This window comes from Hyperoodon ampullatus (genome assembly GCF_949752795.1).
Source record: "Hyperoodon ampullatus genome assembly, chromosome: 1".
NCBI lineage: Eukaryota > Metazoa > Chordata > Mammalia > Artiodactyla > Ziphiidae > Hyperoodon > Hyperoodon ampullatus.
Genome location: NC_136914.1, coordinates 183091366 through 183112306, shown reverse-complemented (window position 1 = coordinate 183112306; position 20941 = coordinate 183091366). Strand labels below are relative to the sequence as shown.

The 20941-nt window shown below is 35.4% G+C and overlaps 1 protein-coding gene across 1 annotated transcript in view; it reads left to right on the top strand.

Annotated features, from left to right (window-relative positions):
- PARG (poly(ADP-ribose) glycohydrolase) overlaps positions 1–20941 on the top strand; it is a gene marked incomplete at its 3' end in the record, with an annotated part of 108883 nt that overhangs the window by 32750 nt on the left and 55192 nt on the right. The window contains exon 8 of the mRNA XM_079717639.1: positions 15287–15379. Within this exon, the coding sequence (XP_079573765.1) occupies positions 15287–15379 (93 nt within the window). The remainder of the gene's footprint in view (positions 1–15286; positions 15380–20941) is intronic.

The window sequence follows — 20941 nt, the reverse complement described above, 5'->3', positions numbered from 1 at the left end:
CAAGTATAAATTATATGCAGGTTTTCGGCTGTATGGAGGGTCGGTGCCTCTAACTCCTGTGTTGTTCAAGGGTCAACTGTAGTCTACCTTTTAAATCTAGTTACTCCTTGGCACTTAACATAGTGCCAGGAGCTTTAAATACCACTTGGGCACACTCAAATCTTTATCTTAAGCTCCTTCTCTCTGTCAGCTTCTTATATTAAGACATAATAATTTTACTTCCTAAACACTTCTTGAGGCTCACCTCTATTTCTGTTGTCTAATCCATGCTGTCATCATAACTCAGATGGTATATTGCAACAGTCATCCAGCTGACCCCCATGTTCAGTGGCACTCCCTTCAAATCCATCCTTCATGCTGCTCACCCACAGTGAGCTATCTGAAGCATATATCTTCAAACCCTATGTGGCACCTCATCTATTTTCAGTTCTATTGGATGATGTTTATGGTATTCCCTGGCCTTGCCTCTACCCATTTCTCCAGCATCACTTCTTGATACTGAGCTTCTCCACACCTGATATTCTAATGACTGAATTCCTTATGGTTCTCTGGCATGCTGTTGGCTTGTTCTTAATCCATCCTTCCAGACTTAGCTCAGTCTTTATCTCCTCTGGGAACTCTTTTCTGTCCTCCCAGCCTCTACTAAAGACTCCACTCTGTGCTCACAGTAGTACTGTGCCTGCCTCCATGCACTTGCTACATAATGCATGATCTTTCTATAAAATGTCTGCATCCTTCATGAGGCTGAACCTCTCCAGGGCATCTTAGTGTTTTCTAGCTTATGGCTGGTGCTCAGTAAGTATTTCTTGAACTAACTTCAGTATACTTAAGGAGAGTAGATCAGCACACAGAAATGTGGGTCTTAAGCCACAGTCTCTTACTGAAAGATTTAGGAATTATTTGTGTAAAGTGACAGTTGACCATTTGAGATTGGCAGTTGGTAGAAAAGATGAGTCATGTACACATAACCCTTATGTCTGTTTATATGGCATTTTTACCCTAAAAAGTAGTAAGTTTCTGGAGGACAGAGACCTTGCTTTGCGTTGTTTACCTTTGTGTTTATTCCTCACAGTGCTCAATATGACATCCTGGGCAAAGTGGACACTCAATATATGCTTGAACTGAATGTCAACATACTACTAACAATATGCCTAACTTGAGTTAAGTATAAAGTAGAGGCTGGATCAATTGGGCTGTTCTCTTTCTTGGATTCCTGAGCTTAGCTAATTCACAGTTCAGGGGCTCGTTTACCTTTTTATTCTCTGTATGTGAGAAAAGAATGAATGCCCCAGATGATAGATTGAACCTGAGCTCGTAATCCGTTATATTTGATGTAGCTAAATGGTGTACCAGTCGTCACATGTCTTCAGTTTTTATAGGCTATAAAGCCAAAAATTATTTCAAAAGGGATATTTTACCATTTTCAAACTCATCTGTATTTTCAAATGAATTGCAGTTACCAAAAAGTAATCCAATGCAATGGAATAAAATTAGGTGCATTTAAGAATCCCTAAACAAAATGGTGCAGGTCTAATTATATGTATTTGCACCATCCAGCTGTACATGTGTCTGGGAACCTTTGGCTCTTCCTTGGATTGCTCTGGTGACTATTTCTATTTCATTGGAGTGGAGTAAAGAGTAGGACTAGACTTGTGTTGTCCAGACAATAAGCCAATAGCGATATGTGGCTATTTACATGGAAATTAATTAAAATGAAATAAAATTTGAAATGCAGTTGCTCAGTCACACAGGCCACATTTCACATGCTCAGTCAACACATGTGGCAGGTGGCTACCGTCTTGGACAGTGTAGAAAGTTCTGTTCTGCCCTGGACGAGATCATCTCTAAGGCTTCTTCTGCATCAGACATCTTGCTAGTCCTGCTACCTAGGAGCTGCTACTGGTCAGATCTCCTCACAGGGAACTTCAGAGATTTCCCAACATTCTTTGATCACATTTTGAATTTTTTCTAGATTGGATGTTACCTGTAATAATTGAGTTGCTGAGTAGAACTTGGTCAATTTCTTAAAAAGATATTTTCATTGTAATGGTATTTGTGGGGTTTTTTCCCCCTCCCAAAAGTCTGCCACCAGGGGGTGCCCTCAAACCTTTGGGAAATATGTTTGTTTCAGCCTTATTAATAAGAGTGAAGTTTGGACTATAATATTGACTATTCATACTGGATAATTTAAGAATTAAATTAAGAATTAAGCGTTATAATATGTAGGTATGCACATTACTTGATTCGCATGGCAAATTACTTTCCTAGTGGTGTGAGTACGAGAAGCTGTCATTGAACTATCTTAAAAATTAGGTAAAAGTAAAAATAAGTAATTTTAAAGTATTTCTTACAGTTCAGAAATATTTTTATTAAATTTAAAACTGTTAACTATAGTAAAAGAATGAAGTTATTGTTCACTTATATTTCTTAGACAAATTAAGTCCATTTTGCTTCGAGGACTAGAAAACTTCCATTAACCATTAGCTATTTCTCTGAAATCTTGTCATGCTGAGTTTGATTGCCTGTCTATAAAAGATGGATAATAGTGTGACTATATCGTATTGAAAATATCTGTTGGCTTGTGTGTAATAGCATTGTGGTTTGGTGCTGTTTGCTAGAGTGATTGATAGTTATGGCCATGTAGTCATACAGTAATAGGAGTGAGAGATGAGAAAGACCTATCAGAGCATCTTCTGCTAGTCTGAGATCATTCCCTAAAGAATAATCATTTACCATAACGGTATTGAGTAGTAAATTCTTCTAGGAGACAGAGGATAATGAGGGTGTGTTATTATGTTTTATCCTTCTAAGGCAAAAATAATTTGTGCATTTTATTATTAGCATGAAAAAAGATAATGATTACTGTTTAGAGAAGAGCTTCCTTCATGTGTCATAAACCTACACAATTTTGTTCTTCATGTTTAATCTAATGAAATTTGTATAGGAAATAGTGTGACTGGTTTTGATTGGAGGCATATTTTGTTTCAAGAACTGGATGATGGTGTTCTTCCTAAAGTGATTGTGTTCCCAAATTAGTTGTCACTTTTTTGGGTTTTGGAGTATATGATGGTGAAATTTCCACACCCATCTACAAAAGTCTGTGAATTTTAAGCCACTAATGGCTTGTTTCCTGAAGTGAGAAACTAGTTCATAGTTCTGTCCTGAGAAACCGAACAAGGATTGGGAGAGTGGAAGTGGAGTTGAGGTGACCTGCCGAAGGGCTCTTTCTCACTTCATCCTTACTTCCTCTTCCCTTTACTGGCTAATAAGAGTTTGGCTATGGGATTGGAGGTTAAGAATCTCTTTGATTCTAGAGACACTGCTTTGGGAAAGATCCCGATGTTCTCCTTACTTGCTGCAAGTAATAATAAGTCCTTCATTCCCCGGGGTCGGGGGGTGGGGAAGAAAAGAATAAAAGGAGATCCTAATGCTTGGCACTCTTTTACTCCTGCTGGCACCCATTGATGGGGAGAAAAAGGAAGTGTATAGAAACCTGATTTATCCCATATTAAACAACTGTTAATTTAATGACAAATACAGATTATTTCTAGTGTAAGTTACAGGGCAAATACTTCAAAGGATCTTTTGTATTATCCTTAAAACAGATCATTTCAAATGCTTATAATGAGTAGTGATCTTTATCAGTGCTTCTCAGGTTTGAGTCATAGCATTTTGAAAATTACTTAGGAAGCTCTTAATAGCTGTTTGAAGAGAAAACCAAACCAAGGGACAATAGAGAGACAAGGTGGCTTCTCAGCACATCACCTTGCCCTCACCACCATATTCATTTTGTACCTCTTTTGTTGCCGTAATGTAAAATTTTTGGAAGTCTTATTTAAGTCCAGAAATTAGCTCACTAATTTGTGAAATGTGCCTTCTTAAATATGAAAATATTAGACTGGCTATTTCCTGAAAATCAATTGGACTTTATTAAAATTTGGAGAACATTTTTATTAAAGCCATAATTGTCATGGGTGATACACATGAGAGATCACCCTGTGGTTGGCTTGTCAGACTTGCATGAGCTTTCAGAAATTAAGGGGAATGAGTGAGTTTGTTTTCTTGTAAGCTGTCACATTCTTCTCTTCAAAGTGTCAGCCTGAATCGTGCACAAGTAAATGTTAGAAACATTCACCTTCTCCAGTTGATTTTTTTATCCTTACATAACTTAGTGCTATAATTATTTTTTTCCTCTAATGTTTAATTTTTGTAGTCTAAAAACATGTCTGAAGAAGAGGTGGATCTGAAAGATCTTAATAATTCTGACTTATGTTCTTTCTTTTTAATCTTTGTAACATGAACCTGTCTCTCGAACTTGGGAAGCTCTGGAGGTAGTTCCAGTAATTTTTTTAGGTGTATTATAGAAAACTCAGTTCATATACAGTTTAATTTACTAAAAAAAAAAAAAAAAAAAAAAATCAAAAACCTGTCCAGGGAGATTCTGATAGGCAGTAGAGAGAAGGAAGAGGGAGAGCTTGGTAAAATTACCTAGCTGTGGTAGAAAGTGTCAGTTAATTTAACAAATATTTTTATTGAGAACATTACATATGAGTATGTTCTAGCATAGTGAATCAATGTCAATCTTGTATGAAAGGAACTTCTAGTAAACTCTAGAATGCATGTCCATAAATAACTACAACATAAAGCAGGAAGTCTTAAGTGTCTTGTGAAAAAACAGACAATTAAATTATAAGAGGAAGAGGGCTTCCCTGGTGGTGCAGTGGTTGAGAGTCCGCCTGCCGATGCAGGGGACACGGGTTCCTGCCCCGGTCCGGGAGGATCCCACGTACCGTGGAGCGGCTAGGCCCGTGAGCCATGGCCGCTGAGCCTGCGCGTCCGGGGCCTGTGCTCTGCGGCGGGAGAGGCCACAACAGTGAGAGGCCTGCGTACCGCAAAAAAAAAAAAAAGAAAAAAAAATTATAAGAGGAAGGAAGAGTTACCTTCTAGCTGGTGAGTCCATTTGGATAGACTTTGAAGCAGTGTATTGTTTAAGACATTAAAAGGTTAGGTAAGTTTTAGAGTAGGAAAGATATTCCGGGCGTAGCACAGATTGTATTTGTGGAAGCACAGGTAGGTGCTAGAGAAGAGTAAATTGCTGAAATGTCTAGTATGTAAAATGCACAGAAGGTAGTTTGAGAGACAGAGAGAGGCCTAAATAAGACTAGATAAGCATCTAGGGCCAGATAGCTTGGTTATTAATTGAAGGATTTGTGCTGTACTGAAAAGGCAAGGAAAAGCCATTGAAAGCTTTCAAGTGGAACAGGGACACACTCAGGGTGTACTTGAGCTAAAACTGAAGGTGGGCAGGGCAACAGTTAGATTACTGTAGTAATCTTGGTGAGACTGGATGAGGGGCTGAGTCAGGGTAGTTTAGTAGTGATTAAGAGGAGGTAATGAATATGTGACGCCCTGCTGGGTCAATCAGTAGGACTGGCAGTTAATTGATATGGGGGGTGTTGAAAGAAAGAGGAGGCTCCAGAGAGGTCATAAATTACTGGCCCAGTAGATAATAATACTTTGCATTTATATATGGGGCTTTAGAATTCATAAAACACGGTTATAGCTGAGTGTTCCTAACTCTGTAAGGTAAACAGAGTTCAAATTATCCTTATTATTCCATTCCAGTTTCTTGGCCAAGTGCTCCATTCTCTAAAATACCCTTCCTTGTGAATCTGGGAAGAAAAGTCCTGGCATCTAGTCCCGATGTATGCCATTAAGTTTGAATGTGGGAAATTGGCTTTACCTTCTTTGAGCTTCAGTTTCTCCAGATGTCCTTCTGCTTTCTGTTTTGCAGGGATGCTTGCAGGATAAAATGTAATTTTAAAATTTTCATCAACTCTATTCAGCAAATAATAATGAGTACTAAATATTATGCTTGGTACTAGAATACAAGATGTATAAAATACAGTCCTTGCTTTTGCAGTGTCACAGATTAGAGAAGGAGAGGAGAAGAACATGTAAATAAGTAATTATAATAAACCATTATAAGTGCTATACTACAGGTATGTGCATGTGAAATAGAGTCACATGAGGAAGAAGGAATTAGGAAAGTCAAGGGAGGCTTCCCTAGGAGATGTGAACTTAGTCTTGACACATAATTAGTGGTTTAACTGTAGTAAAAGGTTAAACAAGGCAGAGGGTACAATATGCATCATCACCATAATAGTAGCCACTATTTGTTGAAAGCTTCTGAAAGCCAAGGAATTCCAAGGATTGCCCATAGGCACCAGAAGCTTGGGAGAGGCAAGGAAGAATTCTTTCTGAGAGCCTTCAGAGGGAACATGACTCTGTTAGCACCTTGGTTTCAGAATTCTAGCCTCCAGAACTGTGAGAGAATGAATCTTTGTTTTTCTAAGCCACCCAGTTTGTGATAGTTACAGCAGCCCAAGGAAACTAATATAGTGTGGTCCTGGCATAAGAATCAAATTGAGCACTAGAAAACCCATAAAACCCAGAAATAGACCCATACTTATACAATCATTTGATTTTCAACAAAGTTGCCAAAGCAATCGATGGGGGAAAGAAGCATCTTTCAACAAACGGTGCTGGGAAAACTGGGTTTCTTTATGGGGAAAAAAAATGAACTTCAACTCTTTGTATACAGCATACATAGAAAATAACTAAATGCAAAAGCTAAAACCATAAAGATTCTAGAAGAAAGCATCTTTGTGACTTAAGGATAGGCAAAGATTTCTTAGGACACAGAAAGCATTAAGCATAAAAGAAAAAAATTAATAAATACTTATCAAAAGACATTAAGAAAATGAATAGACAAGCTAAAGACAAGGAGAAAATATTTGCAAAGCATATATATTTATCTGACAAAGGATTTATGTTTAGAATATATAAAGAACTCAATTTAAAAATAAGACAAACCACCCCGTTAAAAAAAATTAAACAAAAGAGTTTAAAAGACAGGTCACAAAGAAAGTTATACAAATGACCAATTAGCACATTAAAAAATTCTCAGTGTCATTGGTCATTGGGGAAATGCCAGTTAAAACTAGAATGAGGTATTAGTGCACAGGCACTAGAAGGGCTAAAACTAAAATGAATAGATGTAGTTGGAGATGTGGAGCAACTGGAACTCTCATACTTTGTTGTTGGGTTTGTAAAATGGTACTACCACGTTGGAAAAAGGTCTCACAGTTCTTTAGAAAACTAAACATATACCTGCTCTATGACCTATGCATTTCATTTCCTTTCTAAACCTACCCAAGAGAAATTAATATATGTGTACACAAAAAAATCCTGTGTTTATAGAAGAATGTTTATAGCAGCTTTACTTATAATAGCCAAATCCTGGAAATAGTGCAGTTGTCTGTCAACAAGAGAATGAATAAACAAATTGTGGTATAATTATACAATAGAATAAAATAATAGAAGGGAACAAAGTCACTGATACACACAACATAGATGCATCTCAAAAGCACAGTGCTGAGGGGAAAAAAAAAAGCCTTACACAATACAATACATGTCACCTGTTTCCAATATATGAAGTTTTACAAGAGACAAAACTAATCTATGGTAGAAGAAAATTTAGAACAGTGGTAGTCTCTCAAATGTGGGAAAGTTGCCTGGGAAGGGGCATGAGGGAACCTTCTAGGGTGATACTATAATAATATCCTGTATCTTGATAGGGATTTAGTTTATGCAGGTGTATGCATTTGTAAAATGTCATTGAATGGTACACTTAGGGTTAGTTCATTTCATTGAATGTAAATTTTACCTCAAAATGAAAAAACCTGTAAACAAATGTTAAATTATATTTATATGGAGGCTGAAGTGGTCAGGGTGAAATGTACTGATGCCCCCAACTTACTTCAAAATGCATTAAAAAAAATGGATTGATGGATGGATAGATATGCGACAAAAATAAATAGAGTAAAATGTTAACTGTAGAAACCTTGAGTTTATGGGTGTTCAGTGTATAGTTATTTTAGCTTTGCTGTATTTTTGAAATTTTTCATAATGCTGGGAAAGTTAATTGCCATCAATAAGGAATGGTTAAAATTGTATATCCATACTGTGGAAAATACTGTATAGCATTTATCATTCTATTTATGTGGAAAGACTTCTAAGGCTTTCTCTTAAGGCAAAAAACAAGTTGCAAAAAAATATAATATACCATTTAGTTTAAAAATTAATGTAACAGAAAGCTAAATTTCTGTATGCACATCTGTAGAAATGCTTAGAAGTAGTTTGGGAAGGAGACAAGCATCTGTTTGTCTGAGAAGTAGTTTGGAATTGGGGATTTGTGGTTAAGAAGAGCTTTGACTTCATCTGAATGGTTTGACATTTTTAAGGCAAGAATGTATCCATGTATTACTTAAAAATTAATAGAAAAGAAGGGTTAAGGCTCATCACAGAGGAGTTTGTATACCTGGGGATAAAAAGTTCAACGTCATTAGTAATTAAATAAACATAAAATAATAGTGGTGTCAATTTAGTCTATCAAATTGTGTATAAAACAAGAATATGAGAATTCACAGTATTAGTAAGGTATGGAGTTGAGTACTTTCATATATAGCACCAGAATATAAATTGATAGAACCTTTCTGGAAGGTGATTAGATAGCATGTATTAAAAACCTTAAAAAAAAAAAAAGCCTATGCTTTTTGATATAGCACTTTCACTTATAGAGATATTCAAATAGTTGCAGAAAGATGTATGTACAAGGATATTCATTGCAATGGTAATTTTAAGAGTGGAAAATTGGCAACAACCTGTAAATCTATCATAACAGAATTAGGTAGGGAAATAAGGTGTGGTGTGTCCAAATTGTTAATAATACTCAGCTATTGAAAATGGTGATATAGGATTATATTTATTTACATGGGAAAATGTCCACTATGTAAATGAAAACAAAATACAGACTGGAAGGATATATGCCAAAATGTTAACAGTATATATATTGATAGTGGGTTTGTGGGTGGTGTTTATTTTCTTTTTGTTTATGTTAATTTGCTACAGTGAAAATACATGACTTTTAAAAAACATTTTGTTGCTAGTGATGTTTATGAAGACTATACAGCAAAGTGGAAAATTCTTTTGTCTAATGAAAAAATTATACAGAATTGTTAGAGTAACGTGATTTTAAGTAATTTTTTTCTGTGTGAGAAGGAAAACAAATGCCTAAGTGTAACAAACACTTAAATGGTTATATTAACTTTAGGATCATAGGACTATGAGGTTTTTCACCTTGTCTGTTTAGATTTGGGGATGATATATGTTTTATATTAAAAAATTGTTTCATAAAATTTAATGTTCTAGACCTTTTGTATAAACTTTTTTGAAATTTGTTATTAAAGAAGTGTATTAGTAACTTTTAAAATTTTTACTAGGATCTACCTAGGTTTACATCAATAGATAACATGGAGTGACTTGAAGTGTTTATTATATTTGTTGATTTGTGACTGATTAAAAAGCTGTTTCCTATGAACTCTTTGAAGAAGTAGATCTATGGAAATTTTCTCCTTTATTAAAATATCATTAGTTTTCTGATTTTACCAGCTACAGATTTCACTTCCCCATTCAAAGTTCAGTAGTATTATTTATTTAGTACTGTCTGTGTGCCAGGCATTGTACTTAGTCATGCATGAATATGCCTTTAGTATTAGAGCACAGTTCACAGATTTAGTTTTAGTTGATTAAGTACTGTAAGAAAGAAGAAATAAGTAAAAATCTCTTTTCTATATGTACGCTTCTAGATATTTAAATCATTCATCATGTTTTGACATTTGACAAATTAAGTTGCTCTATTTTAGTAGTTTGTTAATGCTTCCATCTGCTAAGGAAGAAAGATAGCTTCTCCATGACCACTGTGATGAAATTGCAATAATTACTATCCTTTAAGGTGAAGGCTGATATATTGAGGGGATCACAGAAAGAGCATAGATAGGACTTTCTGCTTTGAGATTCATGAGGTCAGTGATCATGTCTGTTATTGTTTACAGTTCTGTCGTCAGTCCTGGCACAGTGTCTGGCATATAATAGATACTTAAATTTACTGGTTAGTTGAATGGATGAACAACTCTATAGTCTAAAGAGAGGAAATGGGTAAAATAGCATTATAATTTGGAAAACCTTTGTATCAGTTCTGAGTGAAACATGTACATAATCAACTTTTGGGATGAGAATAAAAGGATGGTTTGTACACACATGCACACACACACAAACACTTGCCATATATAATTATGCAGACCCTCCAATAGAGGGCAGGGAGAATTTAATCATCATGTAAATGCTTAATTTCCTTATAATCATCATCATCGTTATAAATAATATATGATATATTATAAATAAATATTTATTATTTAAGGCTCTTCTTCCCTTGAAGTTAGGCAATGATTTACATTTTAAAAACGTTTTAATACTAATGCCTTGGTTTGCATTGTATAGATTAATAAATTGTGCAGATTAATATAGTAGTAAATAATTTGTAAAAGGTAAGATTTGCTTAAAGATGCTAATAATATATGAGAGGGCATAAGATTATACTAGTTTTTTAAATTATGCATTCCATCTCAAATGGTAGTTGGGTTGGTTATGTTCTCAAACGATATTTTATATCTTCTCTTTAGTGTTTTCAAAGCTACATTAGACATAGGTCTGAAGCGTTGACAGAAATCCAGTGCAATAATGCTTCATCAGATAAATAAGTGATATTTTAAAGCTTGTGACGGTCAGCAGAGCATGGCAGCAGCTACTTGTATGTCAATTTTAAAAGACAAGGACAGGTACCCAAAGGAGAAGAAGCTGTCAGCCTATTTAGACACTTAAGGTTAAATGTCTTTAGGTTAAAAATGTTTGGATAGACACTTCTCCTTATCCCTCCTACTAAATACAGCTGAAAACCCAGGACACTATAAAAGAATAAGAAGACTCTGAAAGGTGGAGAAAAGACTGACCAGCTAGGGTCTGTGGGGCTGTTGGAAAAATATGGCACCTGGGTGGTATCAGCGGAGGCCTGGTGGGGAGCCTGAACTTTCATCCTCTGCACCCGCCCCCCACCCCCACACACCAACCCAAAGGTATCAAGATGCCTTTCCCCCTCCCTGCCCTGGGAGTCAACAAGGACAGTAGAATTTTCACTCCTGACTGGTAGTAATGAGGCAGCTCTCCCTTCCTGTGTCACAGAAGACCTGCTAAAACAAGATTTAAATAAGATCCAAAGTCTCATAACATAAAATCCAGGTTTCAATAAAAAATCGCTCCACAAAGAACCAGGAAAATCTCAGCTGAAATGTGAAGACAATCAATAGATACCAACCCTGAGATAACACAGATGTTAGAATTATCTAACAAGGGCTTTAAAGCAGCCGTCATAAAAAGGCTTCAGTAAGCAATTACAGCTCCTTGAAACAAATGAAAAATAGACAGTCCCAGCAAAGAAATAGAAGCTATAAAGAAGAACCAAATGGAAATTTTAGAAATGAAAAATACAATACCTGATTTTTTTTTTAATGCAATGCATGGGCTCAATGGGGAGTGGGAGTGACAGAAGAAAGAATTGGAGAACTTGAAGAAGAACAAAGGAATTAGTCTGAACAGCAGAAAGAAAATAAACTTTTATGTCATTGTTTTCTGAGGTGACTCAGAAAAGTTAGAATGGTTTAATAATTTTGGTCTAAAAGTGACTATATATTTCCTTTCAGATTTTCTTATAATGTAGAAAATAATAATAGCATAATGGTCTAGTATATATAATTTTAGGGTTTATATTGGCTTGAAAATCTGAATTAAATTCCTAAATTTCCTATACTGGTTGTACTGGTCAAACAAGCAAACATTACATCCAAGAAACATTAAAATTTATAAAAGTGTAGGGACCTATGGAACTATTAAAAATATTTAACAGTCATGCCTTTTTAGTACTGGAGGGAGAGGAGAAAAGGGGCAAGGATGAAAAAATACTCAACAACAAAAAATAGCAGCTGAAAACTAGAAATAATAGCTGAAAATTTCCCAAATTTGACAGAAGACATCAAGAAGCTGAGCAAATCTCTTACAGGATAAACCCAAAGAAATCCATACCAAGACATATCATAGTCAAACTTCCTCAAATTAAAGGCAAAGAAAAAAATTTTGAAAGCATCCAGAAAGAAATAACACATTGCCTATAGGGGAGAAACAGTTTGAATGTTGTTGGATTTCTCATCAGAAAATATGGAAGCCAGAAAGAAGTGACATAATATTTTTGAAGGAGTAAGAGAAAAGAACTGTCAACAGAGAAGTGTATATCCATTGAAAATATCCTTCAGGACTGTAGGAGAAACGGTGACATTCTCAGATGAAGGAAAGGAAGAGAATTTGTCATTAATAGACCTATCCTAAAAGAATGTCTAAAGGAATTTCTTGAAACAGAAAGGAAATGATAAAATGGAATCTTGGAACACCAGGAGAGAAGAAAGAACAGTAGAAAGAGTAAAAATATAGTAGACTTTTCTTCTTGAGTATTCTAAATAGTGTTTGACATTTTCTGTTTCACTATTTTCACACATTATAACACTATCAAATGTGGTTCTCAATGTATGTGGAGAAATATTAAAGAAAATTATAATGGGGGTGGGTAAAGAGCCTTAAAGGTAAAGTTTCTATACTTTACTGCAACATGTGAAATGTTGACACCAGGAAACAGTGATAAGTTATATATAACGAATGCCTAGAGCAGCCAATTAAAAAAAAATCTGTTCCAAGAGAGGTGTTCAAATATACTTTAGATAAATAAAAATGGAATTCTAAAATATGTTCAAGTAACCCATAGGAATGAAGGAAAAGAAAACAGGTAAAAGGAAGAGAAAATTAAAAATGAATATGTTCTAACTTATCAATGATTAAATGTAAATGTCAAAGTTCACCAATTAAAAGACAGCGATTTACAGAGTAGATTAAAAAAACCTGACACATTATATGCTGCTTGCAAGAAATTATTTCAGGCATAACAGTATAGGCAGGTTGAAAGTAAAAGGCAGCTTTGTTTGTAATAGCCAAAAACTTGAAACAACCAAAATGCCCCTCAGTAGGTAAATGGTTAAACAAACTGTGGTATATTCATACTATGGAATACTACTCAGCAGTAGGAATTAACTGTTGATACATGCATGAACTTGAATAGATGTCAAAGACGTTACACTGGGTGAAAAAAAAGTCTATCTTAAAAGGACACATACCATATGATTCCATTTGTATAACAACAGAATTACAGAGATGGAAAACAGATTGGTGCTTTCTAGGGCTTAGGGATGGTTGGAAGGAGGGTGTGACTATAAATTAGTAGCACAAAAGAGACTTTTGTTATAGTGGGACACTTCTGCATCTTGATTTTGGTTACACAAATGTATGTGATAAAATAGCATAGAACAATACACACATACTATACCAATATTAATTTCCTGGTTTTGATATTGTGTTATGGTTAATCTGAAATGTAACCTTTAAGGGAAACTTGGTGAGGGGTAAACCGGACCTCCATATATTATTTTTGCAGCTTTCTGTGAATCTGTAATTATTTCAAAATAAAATGTTTTAAAAAACAAAAAGATAAATTATGAATAAGAATTTGAATATCTTAAATAAATACATTAATATGTTTTATGCATTTTCAGGCACAGGAAAGCAAGTATCTTTAATATATACAATAAAATTCTAAAATAGCAGAATGCCTTCTGTGTATGATTTTTTTAAATTTACTTTTTCTTTTTATTAGCATTAAAGAGGCTTTGAACCTTTTAGCCTTTATTTATTTATTTTTTAGTGTGTTAACTTCCCATTATAGAAGATTAGGATTTAGCTATTGTTTACTTAACCCTGTCACCACTAACAGCCTTATTTATGTTTCCCCACATTTCCACTATAGATATCATATTCATTTCAATTAGATCAGTATTCTGGTTTTTTAGTAGGATGGTAAAAACACTGTTCATATCTGAGATCTGATTCCTTTTCTACTCTTGTACAACTTTTTTTCCCCAGAATTAATAATTGTCTTGTGTTCTTCACTTGCTTGTTTTTTATATACCTATGATTAATTGGATCCCACACTCTCTGAATTGCAAATATCTTTCTGTTCATTCTGAATATCAATTTTCCCATTTTCCTAATTTAAAGAGGGAGGTGGGCATAGGTTTGGATTTTAGAGCTTTGGTATAAAGAAAATTCTTAGTGTTAGAACTTTCTTGTAAAACCAGAGTGAATGTAAATTATCTTGCTACTTTTTCTATTTATACACATTCTGTGCCCAGCTGTAGATAGACAAATGGATATTCCTTTATTTCAGCTTAGCTCCTGATAGCAAAGGGAATCTATAGATATTTGTAAAGAGTCTGTATCCTCATCAATCCCAAACATTGGTCACATAGAGAAGTGGGGAGAGCTGTGGAGTATAGGCCAGAATACTTGGGTTCTAGTTCTGATTTAGTTGCTAATTGACATTTCCAGTCTAGGATAATCAGGTAACCTCCTTGGCTTCAGTTTTCTTTTCTGTTTAATAATGACAGAATCAGACTGGATTATAACTGAGACCTCATCTATCTAGTTCAGATGTGATTTCAGATAGATACATGATTTACTTTAATCCTGACTGTATATATAGAATCTCTAGATTAAGAGTGTTTTCATTTTCAGTATTTTAAAAGAAATACTTTGATGTTTAGAGAGAAATTGGATTAAATGGCCTAAAGTAATTTCTAAAGCATTGAAGAGATGGGAAATTACAAAAGACAGAAATAGGCCATGAATGTCGTCTTTCTTGTACTTCAAATTATGATATGGGAATCATGGTTTTAACTTCCTAAAGGTGCCTAGAAAAGGAAATTGTAAGTCACCTGGAACTTCATTGTTTACTACCCAGTAGGTTGGATTTGACACATATAATATGCTCTGAAATGATTAGGGTGGCTTTTATGGTGATTTCTTTAAATTACCGACTGTAAAAGCTTGAGGGCTTCTGAGAGAGTTCTTGGTGGTCTAATAGTTTTTAGTTGGTGTAACCGAGGTCAGAAGGTACTGTTTTTCGTATGCAAGCATTTATTTAGTTGTGAATGTGATATGATAGATATTTCATATTTGGGATACTCGATTCATTTTCAGAGGGCATTTAGATGAATTACATACATTTGGAAATGAATTTGTAAGTTCCTTACTTCACCTGTTGTACTTGTGCATGTGTTCAATGATGCTGATAATATGCCTTCTTATGGGGTCCTATATAAAGCAGATATGTAATTTAATAACAAATATTTGTTCATTGGTTATTATTCACTGATAACATTTTATTGGTTTTCAGGTACTAGAAGAAGCAGAAGCTCAACACTTATATCAGTCCATTTTGCCTGATATGGTGAAAGTTGCACTCTGTCTGCCAAATATTTGCACCCAGGTTGGTGGAAATAACTTCTTCCTCAGTAACTTTCTTGAGACTCACAGTTGAATTTCATTTAAACTCTAATTGTCAAGGTCAAACAGAGAGATGGGAAACAGTTTTTGCCAGAGTATGATGATTTTGCTATACTAAGGAAAAGGTTAGAGGCTACAGAGAACACTGCGAGTGGACATTAAAAATGCAGCATTCAATTTCTGAGCTTCAGTTTACAGTGTTGATGTTTGCTTACTCATACTTCTTTTTCTCTTTTTTTAAAACAATCTCTGACTTTCAAAAAAGGATAGTTATTATTTCGAAGCATACTAATGGATTTAGAACATTTTATCTTCAAAATGGCTTAATACCTACTCCTTCCTCCCCTCTCCCCCAAAGTAGTGTATTGTATAAGAAATGAGTTCATGATACATTCTTAACTTTTAAAAATAAAAGAAAGAATCTGGTATTATTTTGTTTTGTGTGGGAGTGTATTATTTATTGCTACATAACAAACTACCTCAAAATTTAGTGGTTTAAAACAGGAAACATTTATTATCTCAGTTTCTGTTGGGAATTTGGGAGCAGCTTAGCTGACTGGTTCTGGCTCGGGATCTCTCTTGTGGTTGCAGTCAGGGTGTTGGCCAGGGCTGCAGTCATCTGAAGGTTTGACTGAAGCTGGAGGAGCCACTTCTCAGTTGGCTCACTCACATGGCTGCTGGCAGAATGCCTCAGCTCCTTGCTGTGGGGCTCTCTGTAGGCTGTTGGGGTATCCTCGTGACATGGTTGCTAACTTCCCCAGAAAAAACCACCCAAAGGAGAGAGACAGGAAGAGGCCAGTGCCTTTTTGACCTCGTTTCTGAAGGCACACACTATCGCTTTCACTATTCTTTCTCTGCATTAGAATTTAGTCAATAAATCTAGCTCATACTCAAGGAGAGGCTAATTAGACTCTGCCTCTCAAGGGGGGAGAGTATCAAAGAATTTGTAGATGTAATTATAAGAGGTTGTTGGTTTGTTCTTCATAATCTTTTTCCTGTGTTTCTCACAACAGTAGCTTGAATTCGCCTCTGTCATTTATTTCTAGGGCCAGCCCCCTGGCTGCATGGATGCTAGCCAAGTTTCTCCTAACACTGTTGATCCACAGGGGCCCTAGGGACATTTGGGGCAGAGCAATTTCTGAATGTGTAGGATGGTCCCACACATTGCAGTCTGTCATTGGAACAGCACAAAAAACACAAGCATGGTCATTGGAGCAACCAAAAGCCGTGTCTGAATGCCTGAGTCCAAATGCTGAGAACCACTAATGTTTTTCCGTGTGCCATATTTGTTAGCATTGTACTGTGATATTTCCAATTTTAGGTAACTGTAATTTCACCTCATTAATTCATTGTGTCTGAAATAAGTTTTTCTACTGGGCAGAGAAAATGTTTTAAAACTCAACTTCTTGTTGTTTATTTTGGAAGTTATTTGCTTGCTTATGTTTCATGTTCATTCTTTTCTCTTTTTCTCCTTGCTTTTTTCCTTATGTAGTAAAATTTCTCACTACCTCTTAGGTTCTGCCCCTTGTGAAGCCTTTCCTACCTCTCCCAGCCAAAGTTTATCACTCCTGTAGCACTCGAATCATACTTAGTAGCACATTATTTTGTAATTTATGTTTTTATATGTCTCCTCCCCTAGATTATATTCTCCCTGAAGGGGGATCATCTTTGTGTCCCCAGGTCTAACATAGTGCTTAATTAAATGCTTTTTTAATTCACTGTAGTTCATAATTAACCGAATATAGCCTTTAGATAGGAATCACTTTTTCCTCTTCTCTTCCTTTCATGCTTTATAGAGAAGGTTTCCCTGTTGTACTTAATGAGATGTGTATTCAAAAGCACCCAAGTTTGTAATCTATAACAAGTCAGTGGGTGGAACCAAAATCAGATTCACGGCGCCCATCTCTTTTTCCTGGCTTAAAACAACTTTGTCCTCCCATTAGTGTACTAATGGGAGAACATTTTAATTTTGTCCTCTGCCCTCGACTAAAAGGTAAAACTCTGCTGTGAAAGTTAACATTTCAATTTGTTATCGAAATATATCTTTGGCAAGTTAAATTGCATATGTTATTATTTAATGATTTATCATATTAATGTTCTCTAGGCCAAATCTAAAAGGTAAATTTTAGATTTATAAAAATTAAATTAAAGGGGGCTTCCCTGGTGGCACAGTGGTTGAGAGTCCATCTGCCGATGCAGGGGACACGGGTTTGTGCCCCGGTCCCGGAAGATCCCACGTGCCGTGGAGCGGCTAGGCCCGTGAGCCATGGCCGCTGAGCCTGCACGTCCGGAGCCTGTGCTCCGCAACGAGACGCCACAACAGTGAGAGGCCCGTGTACTGCAAAAAAAAAAAAAAAAAAATTAAAGGAAACAAATTTTGGACATGAACTTTTTGAAAGATCTTCATTCATGCTTTTTTAAATTAATTAATTTTTTATACAGCAGGTCCTTATTAGTTATCTATTTTATACATATTAGTGTATATATGTCAATCCCAATCTCCCAGTTGATCCCACCCTCCCACTCCTTTCCCCCCAGGTGTCCCTACGTTTGTTTGCTACATTTGTGTCTCTATTTCTGCCTTGCAAACTGGTTCATCTGTGCCATTTTTCTAGATTCCACATATACACATTAATATATGATGTTTGTTTTCCTCTTTCTGACTTACTTCACTCTGTATGACAGTCTCTAGGTCCATCCACATCTCCACAGATGACCCAATTTCGTTCCTTTTTATGGCTAATATTCCACTGTATATATTTACCACATCTTCTTATCCATTCGTCTGTCAACGGGCATTTAGGTTGCTTCCATGACCTGACTATTGTAAATAGTGCTGCAATGAACATTGGGGTGCATGTGTCTTTTTGAATTATGGTTTTCTCAGGGTATATGCCCAGTAGTGGGATTGCTGGGCCATATGGTAATTCTATTTTTGGTTTTTTAAGGAACCTCCATATTGTTCTCCATAGTGGCTGTATCAGTTTACATTCTCACCAACAGCACAAGAGGGTTCCCTTTTCTCCACACCCTCTCCAGCATTTGTCGTTTTTAGATTTTCTGAAGATGCCTATTCTGACTGGTGTGAGGTGATGCCTCCTTGTAGTTTGGATTTGCATTTCTCGAATAATTAGTGATGTTGAGCAGGTTTTCATGTGCTTCTTGGCCATCTGTATGTCTTCTTTGGAGAAATGTCTATTTAGGTCTTCTGCCCATTTTTGGATTGGGTTGTTTGTTTCTTTAATATTGAGCCGCATGAGCTGTTTATATATTTTGGAGATTAATCCTTTGTCTGTTGATTCGTTTGCAAATATTTTCTCCCATTCTGAGTGTTGTCTTTTCATCTTGTTTATGGTTTCCTTTACTGTGCAAAAGCTTTGAAGTTTCATTAGGTCCCATTTGTTTTTTTTTGTTTTGTTTTTATTTCCATTACTCTAGGAGGTGGATCAAAAAAGATCTTGCTGTGATTTATGTCAAAGAGTGTTCTTCCAATGTTTTCCTCTAAGAGTTTTATAGTGTCCGGTCTTACATTTAGGTCTCAAATCCATTTTGAGTTTATTTTTGTGTATGGTGTTAGGGAGTGTTCTAATTTCATTCTTTTACATGTAGCTGTCCAGTTTTCCTAGCACCACTTATTGAAGAGACCCTCTTTTCTCCATTGTATATCCTTGCCTCCTTTGTCATAGATTAGTTGACCATAGGTGAGTGGGTTTACCTCTGGGTTCTCTATCCTGTTCCATTGATCTATATTTCTGTTTTTGTGCCAGTACCATATTGTCTTGATTACTGTAGCTTTGTAGTGTAGTCTGAAGTCAGGGAGTCTGATTCCTCCAGCTCCATATTTTTTCCTCAAGATTGCTTTGGCTATTAGGGGTCTTTTGTGTCTCCATACAAATTTTAAGATTTTTTTGTTCAAGTTCTGTAAAAATTGCCATTGGTAATTTGATAGGGATTGCATTGAATCTGTAGATTGCTTTCGGTATGGTCATTTTCACAATATTGATTCTTCCAATCTAAGAACACGGTATATCTCTCCATCTGTTTGTGTCATCTTTGATTTCTTTCATCAGTGTCTTATAGTTTTCTGAGTACAGGTCTTTTACCTCCCTAGGTGGGTTTATTCCTAGGTATTTTATTCTTTTTGTTGCAAGGGTGAGTGGGATTGTTTCCTTAATTTCTCTTTCTGATGAGAGGTCTTCATTCATATTAACCATTGTCTTATTTTACCTAGCTGAGTACTCGATGATAAGATTTACATCCTCTAGTTTTCCCCAAGTATTAACTTTCAGGCATTTCTCCTCACCAGGAGAAAAAATAACTTATTATATTTTAAATTATACTTATTTAGTTATTTGGGAAACAAGAAATGTTTGTGTTTAAAGTCCATTAAGCCTAAAATCATTTTTGTGGATAACCTGGTAAATGGTAGTTAAAAACTCATTTCTTACTAAAACCAAGGAACAGTGTGCTTTAAGCCATTGATACTTTGTCACCTTTTCTAGACTCATGGCTGGGCTGTAAATAAATGTATAGGAAGGAAAATGAAGATCAATGTGAGCTCTCTATTGCTTCTTTCTTAGAACTGGTGTTTGCTAAGGCCTAAAAGGAGAGAATTTTGGATACCCTAATGAAAATAAATTCTTGATACTTCCTGTTTGTTTACTTTTGTATTTTCCCAAGGCAAATAGTTGAACTGTAAGTTTAGCATTTTCTTTTTCTAGCAAACTCTTATTCTAGCAATGATGTATGTTTTCTGTTACTTAGAGAAAAGCTAATTGTTATAGTTGATTTGTCTTGCCTGCCTTTCCTCAGTTTCGTTTTGAGTGTTGATTCCTGAGATATGATCAGGACAGTTCTCTATGCAGACTGTTTTGAATTAAAGTAGATATCCAGGATTCTTAGTTGTGGGTCTTATTAAAGGGAATAGGAAAAGCGTCTCTAAATTTTATGTTGGAGCATTTTGAAATTTAACAACTGATGTAAGTTGGCAGTTGGTCTTTGGCTTTCCCAGCATGTCTTTAAAAACATACAGTTTAAACATTTAAAATAGAATAAAACTCACTGAACACAATACTCAGGTCCTGTGGAATATACTAAAAATAAAAGGTTAGTCAATTTGGGTTTGGTATAACTTGAAGACATTTCAGATGTAAAAAACTTGAGGGAGAAACGTCCTGCATCTTCCTTGACTTGAAATGATTATGTAGGAAATGCCTGTATTCTTACAGGTTATACATAAATAAGTCTGTGTACACATGTTCCATTAATTGCTTTAATAAAATTAGATTTGGGTCTTATAAATTGTCAATGAGAAGTGTGATTCAAAATTAGAAGGAAAAGACTTATTTATTGAATTATTTTCCTTAGATCATTTTCTTTGGGACTGAAATAGAAAAATTGCTCTGTCCAATAATCTTTAATATAAGTGAGAACAAAATTTAGCATATGCAGTAGTAGCTAAACTCAACATTACATATTTCTGTTCCATCCTTTGTTTTAATTTTTCATTACATGTGTAATGTGTTTTTATTTCTTACTTGCTAAA